This window comes from Gopherus evgoodei, chromosome 6, assembly GCF_007399415.2.
Source record: "Gopherus evgoodei ecotype Sinaloan lineage chromosome 6, rGopEvg1_v1.p, whole genome shotgun sequence".
NCBI classification, from domain to species: Eukaryota; Metazoa; Chordata; order Testudines; family Testudinidae; genus Gopherus; species Gopherus evgoodei.
In genome coordinates, this window is record NC_044327.1 from 12,351,621 (window position 1) to 12,368,458 (window position 16,838).

Consider the following 16,838-nt stretch of genomic DNA (forward strand, 5'->3'; position numbering starts at 1 on the left):
AACCTCCTCTAGTGAGGGCCTCTCCTTTCAGAAACCATGAGGATCTTTTGGGCTCCTCGGTGCTGCTGGGCCCCAAACAGCAACGACGGCCAAACCTGCCCAGTCCCAACTGCCAGAGACCAAAGACTGCTCACCCTCCTCACAGGCACGGCTGCAGCCGTACTGATTCACATCAGTCTCCCCTCCGCGTCTGAGTGATTGTGGCTGTTATCTATTAATGAAGCCACATGCCCTGAAAAAACTTCAACTGATACAAAACTCAATATCCTGTCTGCTTAGCAACACAGGTCACCACGAACACATCACCCCAGTGCTCTCCACTGGCTCCCTACTGTAATAGGTTCAAAGTGGCTCTCCCACAGTCAAAGCCCTCCATGGGACAGGCCTTTTTGGCCTGTGAGATTGCCTCTCCTACAATGACCTTAAAGATTTTAGGAACCATTTCCAAATCCCCCTCCACCCCAACAGGGTGTTGCGAATACATTCTGTTGACATTGTCTGCCATTTCGTGGTGAGGAGGGATCTTTAAAAAGCAGCAGACCACCAGGGGCACAGTTAAAAGCCATCCCTAGAAATATGCCTCCCAAAGACAGACTCTCATTTTAAAGCAAATGTGCCATCTACTCCCGCCCAGTGGCCAGGCTGAACACCGCATTGCTTAAGCTACTTGGGTCACTGTTAAGAGTAATACAATCACAGGCTGCTAGAGGGATGGAAGAGGCTCATCCCTCCACTTGGCCAGGGCAAGATTTCTCCCCACAGCACAGTTTGCAGACCCTTTCCCGTCTTGCTTTAAATGTCCCAACGTAAAGTGGCTTCTACTGTTTCCTTCGGGAGAACTATTCGTATTCTTATTCTTCTTCCAGTGCTTGCTCAGGTGTATTCCACAGAAGATAGCGAGCACGAACACCTACTGTGTTATACACCCGAGGAACACATCTTGAAGAACGCCAGTTAGGGAACAGGTAATGGTCCTCTCCCAATCTCACTGCCTCCATCCCCACGTCTGATAGTTTTCCTGGTTTTCATCCCACTCCTCCATCCTTGGAACACTGAAACAATTTCTCTTCCTCAGGGCTTGGGCATATTTACTCCAGTGTTATTAACCTATCAATTCTTCGCACCCCTAAAAAACCCGGAAATAAAAGTCGCTGGGGCAGATTATCTAGAAACAAACCATTCTGCTTCAGCCCATGTTTACTGCCCAAATTGTGTGCCTGTTTCTGAGTTTGGCCTGTGTCTGCCTTTCCATTTAGCGCGGTCTGGCACAACCAAAGCTCAATAATTAAAAAGCTCCCCGCGACACTGCCCGGAGCGGATCCCCCGGGGCCTTCCCCGCACACTCAGTGGGAGGAAAGTCCCGGGGAGTGTAGGAAAGTGGGTCTCCTGGCGCCAGGGTGACCTTAGCCCCACAGACCAACCCGAATTGTAACGAAAGCGCCGAGTACGTGCAAGCCGGACACGTGTTGAAGCAGGGAGCCGGCCCGCCCTGCGGCAGCCGGGCGCATTGTCCACGGGCTCGGCTAGGTGCGCGGCGTGCGGGCTAGATCAGAGCAGTGACAGCGGCTCCCCAGCGGGAAGCACCGGGACGCGTCCCCCCACTGGAGCGCCCAGCATCGGGGAGCGGAGCCCGGGAGCCGCCCGGCGCCGAGCAGCTGAGTGCCGGGGGACACTGAGCAGCTGGGGCAGGAGGCGCAGCTAGTCCCCGAGCCGGGGCACGGAGCAAGGTCCCCGCCTCCCTGGCACCTGGGCCGGCCCCTCCCCCGGCCCGGGATAGGCAGGGGCCCCCTTGCCGGGGGCGGGGGAGTCTCGGAACAGCCGCGTCCCCGCCTCCCCGGTGCGTGCTGAGGTCAGGCCGGGCGGGGAGCGCGGCGCAGCAGAGCCGGGCTGGGGCTGGGGCTGGGGCTGGGGCCGGGGGCGTGGGGCGGCTGGCAGCGGGGCAGCAGCCGCAGCGGAGCAGGACGCTCGCTCGCTCGCTGCCCGGAGCCCGCGGCGGGTGCCGGGAGAAGCGGCGCGGCGCGGCGGTGCCCGCGGGGAGCCCCCGGCGCCGGGAAAGTTGCGCGCGGGGCAGGAGGCGGCTGGAGCCCGCGGCCGGACGGCCCCATGGCGGGGCGGGGGCTGCCGCGGGCCGGGCTGCGCCCCTGAGCGCCGGGCAGCGCCCCGGCCCGGCCCCCCGTGCGCCCTCCCCATGGGCGCTGCGCCCTAGCGCCGGACCATGGCCAAGTGGCTGACCAAGTACTTCAGCCTGGGCAACAACAAGGCCAAGAGCCCCCCGCAGCCGCCGCGGCCCGACTACCGGGACCGGCGCCCCGGGGCCGAGCTGCTGGCCGCGCACCGCCACACCTCGCCCCGCCTGGCGCCCCGCCACCTGTGCGACGACCCCGGCGAGCTGCTGCGCGCCTACCGCGCCCAGAAGGAGCGCGACTTCGAGGACCCCTACAGCGGGCCCGGCTCGTCCCTGCGCAAGCTGCGCGCCCTGTGCCGCCCGGAGCCCTGCGCGCCCGAGGAGCCGGCCGCCAAGCCCCCCTCGGCCGCCGGCTCGCCGCACCTCTTCCGCAGCCAGAGCGAGCGCCGGCCGCCCACCCCGCCCGACGGCCGCTACCTCTCCCCCAAGCACCGGCTCATCAAGATCGACAGCGGCTGCGAGGGCGCGGGGGGCTGCAAGGGCGCCGCCGCCCCGGCCATCGCCTGGAGCCCGCCCGGCGGCGCCGCCAGGAAGGTGGGCAAGTGCCCGGAGCCGCCGGAGAGCAGCGTCCCCTCCGCCAAGCCGGAGAAGGTGAGAGCCGCCGGGCGCGGGCAGGGAGTTAGCAGCTCGGGGCGGGCGGGGCAGCGCCTACCCTCCTGGGTTTGCCTGGGCTGTGCTGGGGCTGGGGAGCCCCCAAGCTCGAGGCTTGGCAGGGCTGTGACTCTGGCTTTGGGCCGCACAGCGGGCACCCAGCTGCCCTGTCTGCGGGAGGTCCGCACACGCCAGCTGGGAAGCGCTGAGAGGCTGGGTGCGAAGTGCTTGAGGGGAGACCAGCTGGGGGGCAGGTTGGTCAGAGGCCTGGCCTCCCTGGGCACCGCTGGGCTCCGACTTGCCTTGTGTAGACGGTGACTCAACTGCTTTCTCTGACCAAATCAAAGAGCAAGAGCCGATGCCCTCGTGTGCCGGGGGGAGAAAGAGAGGAAAGGAGAGGTGCCCAGGTCAGTAAAGGAGGAGAGGTTTTGCAGGAAATAAGGTTTGGAAAAGAGAAAAAGAACTGGGGGTCAGGCACTACAATAACCAAAGTATTCAAAGGAGTGTAATGCCAGCGACTTGGTGCTGGCACTCAGAGCTGGAGGTGTTAGCAAGGTTGCTGGGAGTGCTGAGGATACATCGCCATCTGTTCCCTTGCTGTCTGTGATTTTATGTCACCCCCGCATCAAACATCAGCAAGCAAGTGCAGCTTTTTACAGGTTCTGCTGTGACCTACTTTGCCTGATTTTCAGTCCATCACATTATTTTGTCTTCAGATATGAAACATGATTTATGTGCTAGAAGCAGATGATTTCTTGGCTTCAATCATTTGCATTTTTCCTGAAGACGCTCTCTGGAAATAATGTTGTGATTTAAGTTGTGGGTGCTTACTGCATAACTTTTTGACAGCTGGTCATAGGGAAAGGCAGTATACATCACCTTCCTCCTTTGGCATGTATGCTGATCTTTCTGGAGGCAGTCATACTGAACAAATTACAAAAGTTGGTTTTAAGATAGGGTGACCAGACAGCAAGTGTGAAAAATTGGGATGGAGGTGGGGGGTAATACGAGGCTATATAAGAAAAAGACCCAAAAGTTGGGACTGTTCCTACAAAATCGGGACATCTGGTCACCCTATTCTAAGAGTAAGTCAAATGGTAGTCAGATTGCTTTAGAGACTATTTAATGGAAACTTTTATGTCCAGTGTTTGGAAAGGCTTGTATAGGGATTCTCTTCCATACAACTGAATTATTTTGCTGGTCACTGCTGACTTCTGGTGTAGGTTCTAGAATATAAGGATACCTGACCAAGATGTGATTCAGCACGTGAGGTTAGCTCCATATGTCTGTCACTGACTGATCTGAACATTATGAAAGGGTTGCTTTTAGTCACTTGTATCGAAATGTAAATAGACACTGGATACTATGGTGAAGAGCACCATAGAAATGCTTGTAAAATGAATGGGAGGGGAAGTTCAGTGGCAAAGGTGAAGCAGAGATTAAGGCTGAGTAAAGTCCCATTGATTACGCCATATCTATTGGTGGTTTGTGCAATAGAAGGCACAATACTGAAACAGACTTACATGCTTGAGCATCAACTGTAAATATTTTGCTTTCTTTGGGTAGTATTTCTCTACAGCAGTGGTTCCCAAACTTTAACAGCCTGTGAACCACTCTCACTAAAATGTCAAGTCTAGCAAACCCCCTTCCTAAAAATGAATATTTCCAGGGATTTTTCTCCTTTACCTGAGTATAAATAATAAAAGCAGTGATCTTGGAATAAAATTTTTGTTTTTATGACATGCTTATTACATGCTAATTATTACTTTTTATCGTTATAATATTTTTATTACATTATGAAAATGGCAACACTTTTCCAAGATCTAACTTTCGTAGCTTGTATCACTTTGAATAAGCCTGTTATAAGACAAGGCTCCTGATACTCCTTGATGAAACATAGATGTGAAAAAGCATGAAGGTATTTAAGAAGCCAACTCAGTTCCTCCTACACAAGCATTCAAGTCTTGAGCAGTCCAGGCAAACACCACACGTTATGACAAAGCTTAAACTTGTTCTTAATGATAATTTTAAAAACAATACTAGCTGCCTATTTAATTTTGAAAACAGCAAAAAAATATCCACATCTCCTTTCCAATTCTTATAAGGAGTCTTGAAGTTTAAATCTCCTCAGTGTGACAGATATGCTTGCTTTGATCTGCTTAGCTCATGGAAGTCCATGGGCTCCAGTGCTGCCCGGGGGTCTCTGGGGACAGCTCTGTGCTCCATTAGTGAATTTTTTCCCAAGAATCCCCCTCTAACGTTTTGTGAACCTCCAGGGGTTCACAAACCCCAGTTTAGGAACCACTGCTCTATGGGTATGTACCAAGCACTGCAAACACTAGACCATCTATGGAGAAATCGTGGCAGCCTTTGTACAGGGAAGTAGCATTAATCATTTAAAAGTGAAGCCGGTGTCCCCGCTTTTATTATCCCGATAACCATAGTCTAGTTTTCCCTGAGCGCGGTAGTGACTAGGTCTCAATTCAACGGCAGCGTACTCTGGAGTGTACAGGAGAGAGTAATGTAACAGTAGGTTCATATCATCTAAATATTTGCTGGATATTATCCATTTAAATTGGGTAAGTGTGGGCATGTTTAGGCATATAACATGGTTGAATTGAATGGTAACACATTTCCATTGTGATTTAAATGAATAAATTATATTCTGTCCTAATGTAGTCCCAAATAAATCCAGTTGTCAGAATAAAATAAGATTCAAACTCCAAGATATTTATTATATTGTCAGTCAGTCATGTGCAGTCACTGACTGGAAACACTTCTTTTCAAGGAAGTGAGTGATCTATAGTTAAAATATTAATTCTTATTTCGCTTCTCCATAGGCCGCATGACTTGAGATCTGTATTTGAAAGTAGCAAGCCCCTAGCACCTCCTCCTTTGGGGCATGTATATTTAGAAATTAACTGCCTAGTAGGGCACATGCAATGCATAATGGTTGCTCATTGGGCATGAATTTCTAAAAATCACATGACAGTCACAGGCAAAATCATTTTACTCAATTTTAAACCCTACTGGAGCAAATTTTTTTTTTTTTTTAAAGAGCAGCTTCTAAATCTGCAACCATGGCAGCCTGTTATAAAACATGTACAGTATTTACCCACTAGATTGGAACAACTCAAAGAACTGCTCTTTTCAATTACATACTTGTTCTGAGGCTACATGCTAAGCTAAACAAAATAAAAACCCAACAATCATTGTTTAAAAATAGTTTGGATAAGCAGTTGAAGGCTCTTAAAGTAGGATAATGCCAAAAGTGACTTCCCAAATCTCAGTTATCACTTTTCTGATTGATATAAGTGAGAGAGAACACAAACTCTTCCTAGCATTTTGAAGAACAGAACTGGAACCAGACCACGGCTGTAGTGTGAAAGGCATACATACTTGACTATTTTTGCCTGAGCTCGTTTTAGTCTGTTTCCTGCTGTGATGGCTCATCTCAGTCATGAACATTAATGTACCTGGTCTCATGGGGGGAAAAAAAAAAAGTACCAGATATAAGTTGTCTGACTTCCTCTGACTCGAAGTGCATATTCAGGCGGTATATCCACAAACATGGTACCAGGCTAATATTCCACATAATAGGGTTTGGAGGTCATTACTGACTTTTCAGTGTTCCAAGGAATCCAGCTATAGACTGAGGACTCAACCCAAACAATGAAGCTTTCCTGTTTGGTAACATCAGATGATATTTCTGTTAACTTTCATAGGAGGCGTTAATTTCCTGAACACCGACTTTCTCAGCTATAGAACAAAGAGGAACTACATAACTTTCCAGCTGAATTATTTGCTTCCTCTCAGTTGTGGAAATGAGAACTCTCTGGCTTTTCCATTACTCTGACAAGCAGCGGAAGGACCTGGGAAGTTGGTCCAAAGGACAGGGAATCACTCTTTCTATGAAATACTCTTTAGATCCTTAAGTTCAGCACAAAATTCTCGTAGGTATTGGTTGACTTTAATAATATTTATATTTCAGTATCCAGAGACCTCAGTCAGTGCTCGGGCCCTATGGGTGACAGTGTGGTCTACTCAGTGAGTAAGGCACTGGGCCATGGGAGTCGGGGAACCGAGGTTCTTTCCCCAGCTCTGGCACTGATCTATTGTGGGAAGGTGGGTCAGTCAGTTCACCTCGCTGGGCCACTTTTCTCTCCTGCTCTCTCTGTCTTGTTTGTTTAGATTATCAGCTCTTTGGGGCAGGAACTGCCTCTCATTGTGTGTGTACAGCACCTAGCACATTGGAGGCCTCAGCCAAGATCAGGGCCCCAAATGCTACTGTAATACAAATATTTTGCTAAGCATTAAGTACAAACACTCAGGAGACGTGATTCTCTGCCCCAACAAACTTGCAATATTCCCAGATAACCAAGAAAAAGGGGCACTCTGCATTAGGTGAAAACATGTGGCTTTACTTAAAGCTTTCTGTGTTTAACGGTAACACGAAATGTCATAAATCTGCTCGTGTGTTAAACTGTCGAATTCATTAGACGTCAGTAATTGAGCTGTGCAGTGGGTAGAGAACGGAGCTTTTAAATGAATGTAAACGCACCCCAGGAACCCAGTGCCATTGTGGAGTCCTGGCCCTGACAGCATATGGCAAAGCTAACTGTGTGATGGCCTGTTCGTGAGCCTTATGAAATGTGTTTAAACCAATGGAAAACTCATGGATCTGGCCCAGAGCAATGATTGGGCAAAAGTGAAACCTAAATACTGTTGTCAGCTGGAGCCTCTTGTGCTGTGAAGCAGCTTGTTTGCTTCGTAACTGGTCAGTGGCTGTCTGGCACTCCAGAACTGCACTGCAGATGGAGAGATACTTAGGAACCTAGGACAGTTACTAGGCTGTGACTAACTTTTGGAAATGGTGGTGGGTTTTTTCTTTTTGAACTTGAGACTCCTGCTCTACATAAAGCTTTTAAAAGCAAATCCATTATGTTAGTGTTTCTCAAACTGGCGTCACCGCTTGTGTAGGGAAAGCCCCCAGCGGGCTGGGCCTGTTTGTTTACCTGCCCCGTCTGCAGGTCCTGCTGATCGCGGCTCCCACTGGCTGCAGTTCGCTGCTACAGGCCAATAGGAGCCACTGGAAGCAGCGGCCAGTACGTCCCTCAGCCTGCGCCGCATCCAGCAGCTCCCATTGGCCCAGAGCAGCGAACCGAGGTCAGTGGGAGCCGCGATCGGCCGGACCTGCGGACAGGGCAGGTAAACAAAGCGTCCCGACCTGCCAAGGGCTTTCCCTGCACAAGCGGTGACCCCAGTTTGAGAAACACTGCATTAGGTGCTGATGCAGTCAAAAAATTAGTTCCTGCAGGAACATCTGACATGATTTAGTTAACACAAAATCAAGCTGATCCCCCACTGGCTGTCAGAGCTGCATATGCACGTTTGATGTTGTGACCGACAGTAACCTGCGACTCAGAGGTACTTGAAGAATCAAAGCTGGTGAATTTGGGGAAGGAGAGTCCTACGGGGAAAAACATCATGTTAGTGAAACAGTGGGAAACAACTTTTAAAATATCTAGTAAATGCATTGTGGTTCTTCAAACCTGTGTGCTCCAGAGTCTCCCACATCTAGTTACTTCTGCAGGAATTCCATCTGGGTGTTTCAGGACAGAACTGGGCCCAAGGAGCTTAGTGTATTTACTTGGCTTTTTTGCTCAAAATGGTAGTTGCCATGGTACTTATTTCCTATAACTCTTTGAAGTGGAATTGAGAGGGTCTGATTCATCTCCATCTTACACTTTCTGTGTTCAGGTAGATCTGTGCAAAATGGGGATGAAACATCACAGCAGCATCCTCCCCTGGTGGGATCTTGCACACGCTGTCCCCTTCACCTTCTTCCATAGATGTGAATGACAGTGCAAGGTATCGTGCTAGAGAATCGGGCCCAGAATGTCTGCTTATATTGAAGGTAGACTTTTGTTAAAAGCGTCTGTTTTGGTTGCATTAATTAAACTTCTAGTACGGATTGTTTTAAAGTAACTAAGCCAGAAGAGCCCCTCTTCCTTTAAAGGTGTGAGTAGTTTTTCTCCCCAAGATCATCTCAGGTTTCAAACTCTGGAAAAAGTGTTTTAATCACTGTTCTCCTTTCGTAACAAATAACTTCCTGCACAGGCTCCTCTGCATTAGGCACGGAATGCAGTGACACATAGCAGGTGCAAGATTTGCTGCTAAAGAAGTGGGTGTATTTGATGGCATAATAAATACCTTAGTCAGAGGGGGCAGAGCAGAAATGAGTGCAGGGCGCACAGATACCACATGGCAGCTGCTGGGTGGCAGGGCTCTGTATCTGAAGGCGAGAGCCTCACTGGCACAGTTGGCTGCATTCTCACCCAAGTTTTGAGGAAGGTATGTGCCTCTGTTCATTGGCACCCACACTGCTTCATGTGGCCAACAACACATTGCAACATGAAGAAAAACATTTTATTTCTGTGGGATTTAGTTCTAAGGAACACTGTACACCCAGGCTAAAAGTTATGTGCAAGATGGTTTTGTTGTATTGACCAGGACAGTGTCATATATTCCAAGCAATATGGGGATATTCTGTATGTGCCTTTAATCTAAACTAGTGATACTAATATAACATTCCCGTTCAGAGTGGTGATAGTTTTTTAAATGAGATTTCTTTAACACATTCTTAACTATTTCCTGTTTCTTCCTTGCTGTGTAAAGTATCAGTCTGTCTTTTGTGGACTCATTGCGCATAAGCAATTAAAACAACCGAAATGCATCTAATGTACATAGTGATGAAGTGTTGTGATTGATACTAGCATTTAAACAGGCTTGAACATTGTAAGATTGCTGTGCAGAAGAGACATTCAGATTTTTAAGGACAAAATACTAGTTTGTTCTTCTACAGTTGTTCTTATCTGAAGATCTGCAAGTACTTAACAAATGTTGAATTGCAACACTTGTTTGAGCATGTGTACACACACAGGTGTGATTATTTCTAGTGGCAGGTCAAGTACAGCAATGGTCTAACATTGGTCAGCAGTCCTACAACAGTCCAAGTGAGAGAGAGCCCCTTACCGTTCTAAATGGAGATATCGATAGGCAGAAGGTAAGTATCTGCCTTGGACTTTCCCTGAGAAAGAAGTGCCATGCCATAGAATGTGATGTTGAGGAGTTATACTATACATTACTATAGACAGACTGCCCACTGGACCATCATGGAGCCCCCGTTCAGTGCTGACTCAGTAAAATGCCACCCATGAAATAACCATCATCCAGCTAGTCCTCTGAGATCTCCCCTCAAAGCATTGGCCCACTCTGACTGCTTGTCTTGTGAGATCTGTCCAGATTACTGTCCACTGGCCTTACCCTCCCGGCTGTAGTCAGGGGAGGCTAGCATAGGGAAGGAAGAAGAGAATCTGTAGGTTGGTATGCATCCATTTTTCTTCAATATTCCAGCGTCCTCCATTTTTCTCCAATTACGAAATATCATGTTGTAAGCACTCACTACTCGTGGAAACTTTCCAGTCAAATATCTTCAATATAGCCCTGCGTACATGAGCAAACTCTCTTCCACAAATAATTGAGGGTACCTGTAACCCAAGAATCAAATGAATTATTTGAAAACCTTCTTTCAATGGCAAAAGTTACAGTAATAAATGCCATCGATAGTGCATCTCTAGTGTCCCTGACCCCCAGGCCTGTTAATTACTTCTGACTGCTTGTATTTGATGTCTTGTGACACTGATTTCCTTCCCCCGCCCTAACTGTAAGAATAGAATATTTCACATCTTGCAGTTTTTCCTCTTTCCGGTCCCTTGTTCTGGCTTAGTATCTGCCGGAGTCCCTGCTTCTCGCTATATAGCCTATATGTGACTGCAGCTCTTTCCTTCCAGGAAGGGGTGTAGATTCTTATTTATCTAGTCTATAAACATTGCTCCTTAGCTCAGAGCGTAGTGTTAGAGAGATGTTCAGGCCCTTCTCTGTCTCTGGGGTCTCGACATACTATACTGTCTTGTATCTATTTTGTCTCTAGAAATGGTGATTTTTCCCATCTGTGAGCATGACCTGAAAGCCAGTTGCTCAGCTCTTTTGATCAAGAGCACTTGTGCTGTGGGTCATCATAAAACTATTTCTTTTGGAAATAACTTTTGACAGTCTCTTGACTGCTGTTTTAAAACCAGCACAGCTGTTAGGTCTGAAGCAGTTTCCTTAGCAGTGAAGGGTAAAACTGGAATGTTTGTGGCTTGAGCATTGCACATTTCATCATCGCAGTATCTGAGCATCTCCCAACAGCCTGTGTGGTATGGAAATATTGTCTCTCTTTTTCCAGGCTGGGAACAGAGCTGCAGAGAAGTCAGGGTCAGATTGGGAAGAGGACCAACTTCTCCTGAGTGCTTCTCGCTTTTTGGGCACCACTGAAGTGTTCCTGTAAGATCAAGTTTGTGTTCTGAAGGTGATGCTTTTTCTGTCAAAAATACTGAGCTGGACCTAGGTGTGTCCACCCTTCTCTGGCACTTAGACACCGGCTAATCTCCTAAACCCCAATAACAAGGGTGATTCTGTCTTTTGTTCACTACTTAGGGCATGTCTACATTTTAAATGCAGCATTGGCACAGCTGCACTGCTTCACACCGACAGGAGAGCTCTCCCATTGGCATAGTTAAGCCACCTCCCCGAGAGGTGGTAGCTTTGTGGATGAGAGAAGCTATTCCAACAACATCGCGGTGTCTACGTGGGGGGCTAGGCTGGTATAACTACATTGCTCAGGGATGTGGATTTTTTGCACTGTAGTGCACACCAGACCTTAGTGGTGAGCGTAATGCATTAATGTTTTGTGATGTGATCCGACAGGGCAGTGATAAATGTTGCAGAAAAACTTAGAAAAATAAACTTGATTCAACCACAGTTGGTTGAGTTGTTGCTTAGAGCTATGTGGTGAGCAAAATCCAGGTCTTCTAGTGCATTCTTGTTGAGCCGTACAATTCCTGTGTTGTATCTAGCTGTGCTTTTTTCTCATGATGAAGTCAGTGGTGATCTCACACAGGAGAGGTGAGACTACATTCTAGTTTAGCGCCAGTGTCTAGGTTGAACCAATCCCTCGAGCCTGTGTGTACTTTATGTGCATGCCCCATCACAAAAACAATGGGGTTAATTAATGATGAAAAAACATATCTAATGAGAATCCCAGCAACTCCCCGTTCAATCTTTACTTGAGAAGGCAAAGGAATAGCAGAGGAGAATCTTCATGTACCTTGGCAGTAATGTGCATGCCAAGGGGAATATCTGGAAGGGAATAATGTCATGAATTGGCAAAGTGGCAACTGCATTCCCCAGCTCACAGAAGATTGGATGTACTGACAATCTGCAACCTGATAACTCTTTACATTTTAGTAGTGTGTCAGGAGGTTGTTAAACAGCAGCTACGAAACTTAAATAGTTTTAAACGAACAAGTACAGATAGCTTGCATCCAAGAATTTTAAAAGAACTGGCTGAGGAACCCGCTGGACAGTTGATTTTACAAAGCAGACGGCTTTGTAAAATGCTAGCTATTAAATGGAATGAATTTGTAACAGATACTGATATTTGTTAGCATTTAACAACTACTTATCTCCAAAGTTACGCAGAAAAGAAGATGGAAATAACTGGGACAGGCGTTAAGAATGAGGCCAAAGAATCTGGTATGGCAGGCATGCCGTTGGGCAGCTGGAAAAACACAGACAAGGGGCTGACCAAAATAATCCGCCCACCAAACAGAACTTAGGGAAAAGTTATGGGCTTCAACCACATAGACAGCGACCCAGGCCGGACAGCATTGGTGGAGCCCTCTTTGTGCCCTAAGCTATGTCTGACGGATTCAGAACAACCAGTAAGTCACAGCTGCAGCTTGTGGAGGAGAAAAGGACCTTTTGGTGTGGATGTGTTGTATTTCCAAACGGATAGTCAGTGCTTTGTCTTTCATGGGTGCCCTTTGTCACAAGTGAAAGGAGTCTCGCCTCTGCAGTTCACGAAGCAACCCAAAACCATTTCTGCGCCGTGAGATGGGGGCAGAGGGGGAATGCTGGGTCAAATGGTGGTGGTCTGGCTGCACTCTGAATGGTGACATGGTGGGCCATTGGAGGAGATCATTTAGAATTGTGCTCACATACCATACGTGTTGCTGGAGATTGCTTGACCCATGGCTTTTAATGCCATCTTACATACTGCAAACCAGTCTATGACTAGCCCTTTTTGTGTGATTCTCTTCTAATGGTCTGCTGTGAGTGCCTTGCTGGGGGATGCTACCTGTTGTCATAAGGGTACCACAGGTGACTGTCTCTCTCCTGTTCCTGCTACCAGACTGCTCCCCCTGTACGGCAGTAAGGTTTCCCCACAAATGCCGTACTTCAAGAGCAGGGTGTAAGTCCTTGAGAGCTCTTGGGATGATACTGTTCAGTCAAGAGTAGATGTGTGGTGCTCATAACTGTATGCTAAGTCGGTCTCCTAGATCCTTCGCACTGAGGACCTCCCTCCATTGGCATGGGTCGGAGAGGCTCACTTTGCCCCTGGAAGCTATACTGGCTGGTCCCTATCACATAATGAATGTGTGTGTCGCCTGTCCTAGTTGTTGGTTTGACTGATTTATTTGCTAATGGCTTGGATCTCTCTAAACATACCTCACCCCTGTGCTCGCCCATTAGGCCATCGTGTGTATCAGGCTAGTCAGCTGCCTCTCTCTGTGACCGGGGATCACAGCGGTGGGTTCGCAGAGCATTGGGCTGGTAGGGAGAACTCAACGGTCTGTAGTTCTGCCTCTGCAGCCATAGATGGGTCTAGAATTCTTCCCAGACTCTTGAAGTGTGGCATCGAGTTTCTCAGCTCCGACATCAGGCGGGGGGTGGCTCTGATATCCCAGCTAATGGTAAACTTCTATCTTTAAAAAACGACAGAGTCCTGTGGCACCTTATAGACTAACAGACATATTGGAACATAAGCTTTCGTGGGTGAATACCCACTTTGTCAGATGAATGTAGTGGAAATTTACAGAGGCAGGTATAAATATGCAGGCAAGAATCAGTGTGGAGATAAGAAAGTTAGTTCAATTAGGGAGGATAAGGCCCTCTTCTAGTGACTCTCCTTCCCAGGGACTTGTGACAAGGAAAGGCCAGTAATGTGCTCTTCCTCCTACTCACCCCATCACACCGTCTGCCTACTTACCTAGCATTAAGGAACCAAACTTACTGGCACAGAGAAGCATGCTCTGTAATATCACATATCTGTCACCATTTCTTTATATTCTCATTCTCATTCATTCTCCTCCACACAACATTTGCTCTGCCCTAGAATTTGTCTGTTGGGTAGCACTGCTGAAATTCATTAGCTGGCGATGGGTTAACGAGCAGATTCGGACTGCACAGAACAAATAGCTCCGTATTGCTAACTGCAGCTCAGTTTGTGCACTCTGACATACTTCAGCACTTTCTGTTCACTATCGGATTGATTTGTGCCTAAGTCGTACCCATTCTCTTAGAACTAAAAGATATATGCAGATGGGTGTGCTACAGTGTTAATGGGTAAATCCTGTGGAAATTCTGCACTCTCAGGCTGATGGGTGCAGGTGAAAGCATTGTTTGAGGTTGGAGAGGAAAGACGAAAATCTCCCCCATTTTCATTTCTGGTGCTTCTTCCCGGACAGCAATACTATAATTTTTATGTGACTATAGATCTACTTGTAGATACATTAATGCTGCCTTAATATCAGGGTGGATAAAAAATCAATGAGTTTTTTAAAAAAATGAAGAAAAAATCGATTTTTTTGATAAAATGATTTGAGGAAAAAACCTATCTAAAGATATAATGTATGTTAAATAAATCTAACTTAGATATCTCATCATGGAATTGGGATTATAAATTCTAATTCTACAGTATGACACAGTATATTCATGTAATGTTTAAGAAAAGTTTTGTAAATGAGTTCCAATAGTTCATGGATTATGGACCCAATCTTATGTGGTTCCGGGGGCTTTGGTATAGTTTTAGGTTAATTTTTCTATCTACTCAATGGCACTCAGTGCTCAATCTAGAAGATACTATCAGAGATGCTTAGTTTTGCAGTTCTCAGACTGGATTTGTGTCTTCAGAGATAACATTTAACAGCAAAATGTTCTTAAATAAATAATATATAGAGCTGAGAAATAACAGACCTCAACCCTATTGTGTCTCTGCAAATTTGTGTACACAGAATTAATCCCTTACCTCTCTCTATAAAAGTGCAAAGTTTCTAAAAGTTCAGTGAATAGAAGATTGTTAGGGGCGCACTAGATCTGGACAAAGAGAAGAAGTCTGGAGATAAATGTGAGAAGGGATGGACAGGCAGTAGAAACAAATGTGAAACAGTTTGAGCAGCATATTCCAGAAGTCTTGAGGTCTTTCTGAGTGTAGCCTTCATTGATTTGAGATCCACCATACCATTCTCTCACTAGAAGGGAAAACCTATAATGGCAGCAGGCCGTAAAAGAGACTTATCTATCTCTGAGTTGTTATAACCTTCATACATATTATTCACAACTAACAGGAATGTACTTTTATGTAGAAATCCATGATGGGATATAGTGCCCATCTATAAAAAGGGAAATAAAAACAACCCAGGAAACTACAGACCAGTTAGTTTAACTTCTGTGCCAGGGAAGATAATGGAGCAAGTAATTAAAGAAATCATCTGCAAACACTTGGAAGGTGGTTAGGTGATAGGGAATAGCCAGCATGGATTTGTAAAGAACAAATCGTGTCAAACCAATCTACCAATCTGATAGCTTTCTTTGATAGGATAACGAGCCTTGTGGATAAGGGAGAAGCGATGGATGTGGTATACCTAGACTTTAGTAAGGCTTTTGATACGGTCTCGCATGATATCCTTATCGATAAACTAGGCAAATACAATTTAGATGGGGCTCCTATAAGGTGGGTGCATAACTGGCTGGATAACCGTACTCAGAGAGTAGTTATTAATGGCTCCCAATCCTGCTGGAAAAGTATCACAAGTGGGGCTCCACAGGGGTCTGTTTTTGGAACCGGCTCTGTTCAATATCTTCATCAACGACTTAGATATTGGCATAGAAAGCATACTTATTAAGTTTGCAGATGATACCAAACCAGGAGGGATTGCAACTGCGTTGGAGGACAGGGTCAAAATTCAAAATGATCTGGACAAATAGGCAAAATGGTCTGAGGTAAACCGGATGAAGTTCAATAAAGACAAATGCAAAGTGCTCCACTTAGGAAAGAACAATCAGTTTCACACATACAGAATGAGAAGAGACTGTCTAGGAAGGAGTATGGCAGCAAGAGATCTAGGAGTCATAGTGGACCACAAGCTAAATATGAGTCAAGAGTGTGATACTGTTGCAAAAAAAGCAAACGTGATTCTGGGATGCATTAACAGGTGTGTTGTGAGCAAGACACGAGAAGTCATTCTTCTGCTCTACTCTGCTCTGGTTAGGCCTCAACTGGAGTATTGTGTCTAGTTCTGGGCACCGCATTTCAAGAAAGATGTGGAGAAATTGGGGAGGGTCCAGAGAAGAGCAACAAGAATGATTAAAGGTCTTGAGAACATGACCTATGAAGGAAGGCTGAAAGAATTGGGTTTATTTAGTTTGGAAAAGAGAAGAGTGAGAGGGGACATGATAGCAGTTTTCAGGTATCTAAAAGGGTGTCGTCAGGAGGAGGGAGAAAACTTGTTCACCTTAGTCTCTAATGTTAGAACAAGAAGCAATGGGCTTAAACTGCAGCAAGGGAGATTTAGGTTGTACATTAGGAAAAAGTTCCTAACTGTCAGGGTAGTTAAACACTGGAATAAATTGCCTAGGGAGGTTGTGGAATCTCCATCTCTGGAGATATTTAAGAGTAGGTTAGATAAATGTCTATCAGGGATGGTCTAGACAGTATTTGGTCCTGCCATGAGGGCAGGGGACTGGACTCGATGACCTCTCGAGGTCCCTTCCAGTCCTAGAGTCTGAGTCTATGATTAAATCGAGTCTTCCCGACTAGATTTAAATCAACTTGATTTAAATGAAATCCACCCTGCTTAATATGCAGTGTTCTGTGGCTAGGCTATTCAGTATCTTA

General features: G+C 46.6%; 1 protein-coding gene across 1 annotated transcript in view; it reads left to right on the forward strand.

Annotated features, from left to right (window-relative positions):
* The first annotated feature begins 2,215 nt into the window (after positions 1-2,215).
* The window catches only part of SHB (SH2 domain containing adaptor protein B), a 151,113-nt gene continuing 136,490 nt past the window's right edge, over positions 2,216-16,838 (forward strand). Inside the window, exon 1 of the mRNA XM_030566843.1 lies at positions 2,216-2,776. Within this exon, the coding sequence (XP_030422703.1) occupies positions 2,216-2,776 (561 nt within the window). The remainder of the gene's footprint in view (positions 2,777-16,838) is intronic.